Source organism: Triplophysa dalaica, chromosome 19 (genome assembly GCF_015846415.1).
Source record: "Triplophysa dalaica isolate WHDGS20190420 chromosome 19, ASM1584641v1, whole genome shotgun sequence".
Lineage (NCBI taxonomy): Eukaryota > Metazoa > Chordata > Actinopteri > Cypriniformes > Nemacheilidae > Triplophysa > Triplophysa dalaica.
Window position 1 is genome coordinate 5,720,663 of NC_079560.1, and position 9,683 is coordinate 5,730,345.

Below are 9,683 nucleotides of genomic sequence, written 5' to 3' on the forward strand. Positions count from 1 at the left end.
GAAGAGGTTTTGTGCATCAGAGTAATTAAAATTACATAATGACACACTTGCGATTGCTGCTATCGAAGTAAACATGCGCTTAATGGGAAAGGCCAAAGACAATAAAAGGTGCATCACTGCCATTGCCATAAATTAGAAAAAATTCAATGCTAAATAGCTGCTTGGAGGCGCTCTTGCGAAGACGTTGATAGCTGTCTGAAAGGCACCCGAGTGGCTTGACTTTCGTTAAATGGACTTTGGCATGGTGCTAGAAGAGACGCTCTTGCTGCATGTGCTGAGAGCAACGCGAACGTGCTGCTTCCGTATGCAGTGTAAAAATACATTCTTGATGTGGCAAATTTGGACATTATCACTTTAGTACGACGGGCATACAATAAAGCCAGCTCGCGTCTGTACATCAGCATTATACTCGACAACAGCACATTGCTTCTTGTGTTGCAGGTAGTCTCGCTTCATCACTCGCCATTTGATATTGGGGATGCGTTTATCTAGCTCAGCATACAGACAAGCACGGACAGAGCCTTAAAAAATGTAATACCGAGCAAAAAAATGTAAACGCAAAACCGCAATTCAATTGGATGAATTGGACCGTTTTTGACTACGTTTACATGCACATCAATAATGCGATTATTTCCAATAATCAGAGTAAGGACTTTATCGCATTAACATGTTTACATGACATGAGATCAACTCTTTGCTCCCATTGACATGTTTTATTATTATTTAAAACTCTTATTTACATGGCAGACGTTTTATCAAAAGCGACTTACATTGCATGATACTATACCACTAAGCTACAGGAAAGCTGGCTTTAGTTCGAATGATTGCATTCGAAGTAATCGCAATATCAGAGTAGATGTAAACGTAGTCATTGTTGAGTTGAATCCCTGCAAAAAGGATGAATTTGCTGCTACCGTGTGATTATTATCAGTCAAGCACCGCGCTAAGAGCCCACAGAAGGAATGGACTGCATTTAAAAACCTTTCTGTCTACATTTTCCAATGACGCATTCAAAATGTATCGTTAAATGCATCCAAGTTCATCAAAATCTTTTTTGAAATCCTTTGGCATCAATTAGAACATACAAAAGCGACACAAATGGAGCCTGCGGTCTCAAAATCCACTAGTTCCACATCACGGAAATATTTAAATTACAACATTAAAATTCTGCTGATGGACTTGGCAACAAATCATGAACTTTGTACACTTTTATGCGGGAAAGAGCATCATTTTTGTTTTAATTTTGTTTTTACCTAGAGCGGATTTTAACCTTAAAACCTCAAGATAGACCAGCAGATGATAAAGCAGGTCCATGTTTATTGTGCACTGTACTACCAATGATCTGTTCTTAGTCCAGATATGAGCAGAACATACTTTTTGTCCAAATGACTATGGACCTGTCACATGCGACAACTCACACAAGAATAGTTTCACGCAAAAATGAATTCTGTCATTGAACATCATAAATGTGACCCTAAACCACAAAACCAGTCATAAGATTTATCCAAAATCCAACATCAGAATTCACTAAATGTACTTTATCACCAGCTCACCAGCTCTACGTCTGAAGGAATGACAAGGCCAGGGGGCGCCACAAACGGCTCCTCGATCTCTTCCTCTTGTGGCTCTTGATCTGAAAGAGAGGAAGAAAATGAACATCGGAGTGGAACAGGAGCTCCCAATCCAGTGCCATAAACTATATATTATGTGATTCTTGTTAAGTTCATCGAAAAATAAAAATTCTGTCTCATTTACTCGCCCTCAAGTCGTTCCAAATCTGTATTTTTTTATTTTAATCAGACATTTCCTATAATGCAAACCACATTTATAAAGCAATTTTTTTGGTAGTCAATGGTGACCAAGAACTGTTTGGTTACAACCATTCTTCCAAATATCTTTCTCTGTGTTCATCAGAACAACGAAATGTATACAGGTTTGAAACAACTTGAGGATGAGTAAACGTAGATAGTACTTTCATTTTTGGGTTAACTGTTCCTTTAACTTGTGTAACTCACTTGAATAAAACAGTGACTAAACTTCTAAGTCGTTATTTTACCTAACAACTTCCACTGTGCTTTAAAGATCGGTCATAAAATTGTCATATCTGAAACAACACAAGGGAGCTTAACGCAAAGTGTCTATTATTGGGTGATCTATCCCTTCAGCAGCATTACAGAATTGTTGCAAGAGGGATGAAGAAATAAAGATAGAATGAAGATATAATGAAACAATAAAACACACACGCATCTGCAATGCTTTAACTGCAGCTAAAGTACTGGAGGCACTTTAAGTTTCATTTCGTGTTACTCCAACTTTCGGGGACGCCACAAGCCCCGTCAGCACGGTTTACTGCTGCTCTCTCTATCTGCTCCTGCCCTCTGCTTCTCCAAAATTGGCCGGGACAGGTTAAAACAAAATGAATATTTAATGCTGAATTATGTTGAAGGGAGACCAGAGATGGATACACATGGCTAGTGCATTAGTTTGAGCTGCAAGACTGTTCGTCTGTTCTATCAGCCCTTGTTACAGTCAAATGTAGTGTGGGAGATAATTTAATAAAGGAGATACAAAGTGCCCAAGGTGTTACTTTCACAGGCGGCAACCAAGTTGGTTGCTCTTACAAATTAAATTTCTTTACTAAACAAACAAACACAGGGACAAACAAATGCAACATCTGAAATAATTATAACATAAACACAGCCTCTGACGGCAAGAGTATGAACATTAATGAATTTGTGACAGATGGTGACAAAAGACGACCATAAATAGAAGTGCAATACTTTTGTACGAGAGAGACTCGTTCCTGACAGCTTATCTTCATAAAAATGTTTGCTTTACGCTCCTTGGTTGACAATGCTTTCAAATGGAAGCCAAACTTAATGCTAAAAACTCTTTTCCTGATTTTTTCTGTGTATATCGCTGCATGATTTCTATTCAGCTTCTTCACAATTTAGATAAAAAAATTATATGAAAAGATTAACATCTGCAACCTGGCTCTATGAATACGAGCAATGAGACATGGATGGAATAACACATTTTCTGAAACCAGGCAGGTAAGAGTAATTACTGTTTGCTTTATAAACTAATTTGTCACCGAATTTTAAGTCCAAACTAAAATTCTTATTCAGTTTTCAAACAGCACTCGGTCAAAGAGTTTGATGCTTTGCATTAGTGTTGAACTGCTGGACCTAACCGGTCATTAACAGTCTCCGCAAATCCACCTGCTTCCCTCGTTTTTAACAAATCTTTGAGCTTTCAACCACCTAGAGGCTTCAAAACGCTTCTCTTTTGACCTGAGGGAAACTAACTTGTCCTATCCCAGAGCATTTGTGAAACTCATATGCGAAAGGATTTCTTTGGGCACTTATGGTACATATTATATACTTCTCTCAGAAACCTCCTCAAAAAGACACACAGTCACTAGTTAAAAACCAGTGTGGGCTTTCTGAAGTTGTGCGGTGTCTGAACTTGTGTGGTTCTTACCTGTTCCTTTGTTGGCTTCATCTTCCTCTGTGGGCTGGGACGGGTCATAGTAGTCGGCGCTGTACCGAAAGGCCACCGCGTTGTAGGTGCCTTCATCAGCTAAAGCCTCGCTCAGCCTTTTATACTCTTCCTCTGCAAGTAAAAGAGACAAATTGTAATCTAGCGAAAAACCTCTGAATTATTTATGACGCTTTGTTGATATTCCCCAAGCATTTATTTGTATTCTTTTAACAACTTTCAGCGATCAATTCAGCTTACATGTGCAGACTTTGTTTAATCCTTTGTGTGCTTCACCAAGTTTTCATAAACTTTCACAATTTTAAAGTTTCAAGTTATTTTCATACTTCAGTCGTGGTCATTTCATTCAACCATCTATTCCTTTAATAACACAAAAGTGCGTCTCAAAAGTGTCTGTCTTAAAGCCACAAACAAGTTGACACATTAAAGGATCACCCAAAAATGAAAATTCTGTCATCATTTACGAAACCTTAAGTTGTTTCAAACCTTAGTACATACTATTCTTCCACTGAACACAAAAGAAGCTATTTGTATAATGTTTGTAACTGAAAAAGTCTGGGACACCATTTTTGGGTGACCTATCCCTTTAAAAGGAAAAGTTCATCTCAAAATCAAAATTGTGTTATTTTTTAACTCACCCAAATGAGGTTCATCATGACCTCCCCGCGTCTTCAGAACACAAATAAATATATATTAGGTGACATGCAAGAGATTTCCAGGCCTCCTCATAGACATCATGGTTATAGCTGTGTTGTCAAGGTCCAGAAAAGTGCTAAAGACATCTTTAAATTGATCCATCCCCTTATAGTAGCTAAAAAATATTTTTGAAGCGACGACAATACTTAATGTACAAAAAACGAACCAAAATAATGACCATAATTTAATCAATATATTCTCTTATCAGTCTATGTGCGTGTTCACACGATCACTTGAACGCATTCGGTTGGGCAAAAAAAGTCTTCTCAATATCGAAATCATCAGACATTATGAGAAGATCAGCCTATATACACAGCATGTGTCTGCTTGTAAAGAGAGTTGCGCTTCGGGGTTGTCAGTCAGAACATCGGCGTCTGCCCCAAATGCGCATGCATCAAAGTGATCTCGTGAATGCTAAGACAGAGGAGATATATCGATTAAAGTCGTTATTTTGTTTTGTTTTTCAAAAAAAGTATTCTAGTTGCTTCAAAAAAAAATTCATTGAGCCACTATGAGGGGATGGAACCATTTAACAATGTCTTTACTACTTTCTAGAGCTTGTCAACAACCATAACCATGATGTCCATGGAAATCTCTCGTATGTCACCTAAAGTATCTTTATTTGTGTTCCGAAGACGCCAGGAGGTCTTACAACATGTTGAACGTCATGTGGGCAAGTAAAAAATTGCATAATTTTGAGATTAATTTTTCCTTTAACACAGTTAACATGATCATTATTCTCTTGCCACCTTGTAAGAACTAGTATTTCCCTCTGAAAAGCAAATTTAGCTTTATTTTATCTCCATCATAAACACAACAGGGTGCACCCAGACATTCATCCAAATGTGCACAACCAATTGTGCACGCACCATGTGTGCTTATCTTTAATCGAGAAATGCACAAAATATAAAAAAACAGAAAAGGGTACAAGGACAGGCCAATGTACACCCAAAATGCTTTATTACATCTTAAAGGATGTTAATGTGGACAGATTGATAATAGCCTTGTTTAATAAGGTTAGGTCTCCACCTGAAGGGCGAATCAACATAATGACTAGAGAGAAAATGACTCGCGTTCTGTCACCATTAGTAAAGGACACCATATTTCACTACCAGTTAATCTACACCTCCATTTTACAAACATGTTTAACGTGCCTCTTAAGCACAGAAGTATACTTTTAGAGCAGTTTAACCTGCTGAGGTTTTTGTAGAAGAGAGTGTTGTAAGAGTTTTAATGTTGTGCCAGACTGAATTAATTCCCAGGAGTAGTCAAAACATAAAAGACTAGTTTGGTTTTCTAACAATGTGCTGTACACCAGGCACTTTTAATAAAAATGTATGCTGTTATTATTCATAAGAAATATTGTATAAAGATGAGGCAAAATTATAAGTAGTATAATTTTTGGAAATGGACAGAAGTATTTTACTCTAGCATATTTTTCAAATATCTGTACTGTTTTACAGTGTGTTTAATTAGGGACAAATGTTGTTTTTTTACCTTTAAGACTGAACATCTAGTACTTTTAAAAGTTGCATTAAAAAACTTGAATAATAATACAAAAATGTTTTTAAATTTGACCAAAAAGAAGTATATTATTTAACTTTGTAAACTAAATTAAATGTGCTAGTAAAAATGTATACTTATTACAAAAAAATATGACTTTATTAAACAATACTACTGAAATTTAAGAAGACCTAAAATCAAAATAAACAGAAAATGTACTGGTAAGATACAGGTTTATTAAAAATAAAAACGGATTTCTTTGGGTCCTCAGTGCTAGATTTTTAGTTAGTTAGTTATAAGTTTATTTTAATGTTATCGGTTGATAATCAAATTTAAGCCGATATATTAAAACCAATAAATCTGAAATAATTTGCTCTGGTTAAACTACTTCATCTGCAGGCTGCTCGCAGTTAAAATACAGTACAGTATTGTCTTTCTGTCGTAATCATTCACTTACTGCTTTTATCAAAACTTTGCTGATGAAGGAACATACAGTATTTATGATGTGTATATTTATTATTTCAATGTGTAAATTATAGGAACAAAACATATTGTTTGAATCAGACTTCTGTCTGAATGCTTACTGTCTTGAGACCTGTTTGACATGTGGCTATTGAAAACATTTTTCTGGAAGAACATCGACAATTTGTTTATTAAATATACCATGGAAGTTTGAAGGTTAAAGAATCGTTAACTAGTGTAAAGTAGGCTTGGTACATGATTTTCAGGGGGAAAAAGAGAACTAACGTATACCTTGTTTCCCTCAGTACATGTTTTGCAATAAAAACTGTTGTCCACTTTTGTCTTTTGTTTAAGTGTTACAGAATTTTATATTAATATTTGGGTACTGTATATCGGTCAATATATTGGTTATCGACTTCCAATGTTAAATAATTATCGCTTATCGTTATCGGCCAAAATTTACATATCGGTGCATCCCTAATTTATATTATTAAAAAACAACATTTATTCATGAAATGTAGAGTTCTAAAAATTATGATGATATGCCTTATAATCTAGAATACAAAAAAGTCTAAATAAAATAAAAATATCCGCCTCACATCAACAATTTATGTTAAATGTTAATTCTGCTTTAATAAGAACATGCATTATATGTGCCATGGATTCCACACGTTTGTATGAAACCAAGTATAATGTGATTCATACATAATTCACAGTGCAAAAGCTGCAGTGTCCCCTCAAAGTCTGAATGCATTCCGAAAAATGTGAATTTTTCAGCCTGACAAACGCTGCTTAGCTTTAAAAGGATAAAGAACGCAGAAGCACTCGGATCTGGATGACAGACAACAGTTTCCTCAAACAAACAATAAACCAGTCAATCAAACATGTCTGCAGCGCCTGAGCTGAAACTCAACTTTCCCCTCTAGAAAAACCCATTCACAGGCTTCAACATGAGCCGAACAAGGAATTACAATTTAACTCAGCCTTTCAAATTATTCTGTCAACACTGTTGAGATGCCAAACATGGAACAAGCAAGCAAAGCATTTACCTTGCCTGGCCTCTTCTTCCAGGAGATCTGTGTTCATGGCCAGATACCGCTCCTCATCGCATAAAGCCTCGATCCTGGCCTCTTCCTCCGACAACTTGTAGTCGCAATTCCACGAGCCAGCGTCGTAATCTGAAAGGTCATGTAAATGACCGCGGCCATCGTACCTGCAATACGAAACACGTGGTTAAAAGTGGGAGAAAATGATCGTTCATCTCCATGCAACAAATACTCACCACACTGGGGAAACGTAAAGGCTTTGCGTGTATATTCCGTCATTCTTCAAACAAAATGCTACTGTGCTTACAAGATTTTTGCAAGACCTGGGCAGCAAATAGCTTTTATGATGCACTCCAGAGCAAGAAATGAGTGCACTTGCAAAATAAACTTACTAAATCCATCTAATACTTCACTAAAACCGTAAAAAGACGCAACAAGCCTGAGTAAAGACGTAAACGCAAACAACAACTCTCCTCTTACCTTACACGGTTCAATAAACCATTCCAATTTTCTCAACTGAGACTTTTTGAGACATCATCAATCCAAAAAATACTGTAAAAGAAGTACATCCACACAAGCCCGAGCACATAAATACCTATCCGTAAGAACCCATACGGAGGAAATTTTCCTGCGCTCGCTCCTGTTTTCCACTTCTCAGTTCCAGTTTCTTCGGCGAAAGAGAGAAGTGGTCGATGAGGTGGCAATCGGGGCCTGTCGGGACCCCTTAGCCTTAATTGCTGAGGAAATAAGTTCTGGGTTACGTGATAGAGAGACAAACACATACACATTGGAAACAAGAAACAGGTCCATGCAGATTAAGGTGGCTCAAAACAAACTGCTAAGTGTGACGCTCTGCATTTCTCTTGGATCTAAGTGTGATTTTCATTTTGTTGAAACTGAACTGGAAAAGGTGAAGTCATTAAAACAAACATAAAAAACAAAAGTAAACAAATTCCCATCCTGAAAGAGAACAGTTAGAATTGGATGTACGAACAAGGAGAGAAAAGGAATTGTCCAAATTAAAATCCACAGATCACATTGTATTGCATGTCAGAACCACCTTAATGCACAGGCTAATTCACAGTTTAACCTAAACTGAATTTGCTGTGGTTTGCATTTGAAGGAACAGTTTCCCCAAAAATGAAAATTATTATTTGCTGTTCCAATCTGATGGTAAGTAATGGCTATAGATGTTCACTACGCTAAGGTGTCTTCAATACCATTGAAATGTAAAAGGCAGACCAATACAATACATAACATGCTATTTCAGTCATCTAAAACCATATAATAGCTTTTCTGTGGTCACCATTCACGGCATATACATTTCTTAAAATAGTTTCACATAAAAAAGAACTTCAAGACAGTTTAGAAAAACAAAAGGGGGAATAAATAACATAGTAACAATAGTTTGTTTTCTGGGGAAACTATTCCTTAATATTATAGATGCAACAATAGTACTCCAAATAAGATGCACCTGTTTGCATGTGCAGTCACCACAGCAAATCCTCTAGTGCGTTGAGAAGCAGAGATCTCGCATGCCCTGGACATTAGATCCTTATTATTAATATGATGTATGGTAAAATGATCTATGCAAAGCACTATATATATTATAATAACTATAATATAAGGCCTAACATTAGCTGTCCTAGGGCCTGCACTCTGCATCAAAACAACCCCTCACAAACATGTTTTACTGCTGTCATTGTATTTTCGTCTGACAAAAATCACAATCCAAGCACGTTATCTCAGATCTGTCATCTGTCAAGTATCCTTTATTCAATGTTTGCAAACATTTGTAAACAACACAATGCCATCAGCTCCACCTGTGCAGCAAAACAACAACATCCAACGTGGTCCCCTTTGGAAGACATTAAGTTGGTTAAGTAATGATTCCCATTAGGTTTGTTAAACCGACCTATCGATCATGATGGTCTTGTCCCCCATCCATGGGATAAGGTGTTTGCGTTGTTCGTGGTAGACAGCCCTCTCATCGTCCCGGTACAGCTTGCAGGCGTAGCCGAACACCAGCAGCTCCGCATACTTGCTGCTGTCGCTTTGCTCTTTAGCTGGCTTAGTATTATCCTTCTTGCTCCCCCCGCGCCGATACATTCCTTACAGTATTCCTCAAGACACGCGAAATGAGTGAAAGTTGTTTAGAAGCGCACGAACATTGCTTTTAGAGACGAAAAATAGAAATATGTGTGCTAGCTAACAATTACTCCAACACGTAGCATCCTGCTAAATCAAATATGGCGTGTTGAGGAGCGTTGCGTTTCAAAGTCGCAGATTCGTTTATTTGTGTTCGCGCTAAGAATTAACGCAGGGCTGTTTTATTAGTTGGTAAAATACTTGCATATAATTATTTTTATGTTTAGCTTACGATGTTTAAAAATATCTATATTTTACATAGATTGCTATTATTCAAGTCGAAAATGTGAATGTGAAAGTTGAAATAAGCCGTCCGCTTGTCCCACA

At 37.0% G+C, this 9,683-nt stretch overlaps 1 protein-coding gene across 1 annotated transcript in view; it reads right to left on the minus strand.

Moving 5' to 3' along the window:
* The window catches only part of sfswap (splicing factor SWAP), a 76,733-nt gene extending 67,278 nt beyond the window's left edge, over positions 1 to 9,455 (minus strand). Inside the window, exons 1-4 of the mRNA XM_056731363.1 lie at positions 9,124 to 9,455; positions 7,212 to 7,375; positions 3,484 to 3,615; positions 1,554 to 1,633 (exon numbers count right to left, since the gene is read on the minus strand). Of these exons, the coding sequence (XP_056587341.1) occupies positions 1,554 to 1,633; positions 3,484 to 3,615; positions 7,212 to 7,375; positions 9,124 to 9,317 (570 nt within the window). The 5' untranslated portion in view covers positions 9,318 to 9,455. The remainder of the gene's footprint in view (positions 1 to 1,553; positions 1,634 to 3,483; positions 3,616 to 7,211; positions 7,376 to 9,123) is intronic.
* Positions 9,456 to 9,683: the final 228 nt, after the last annotated feature.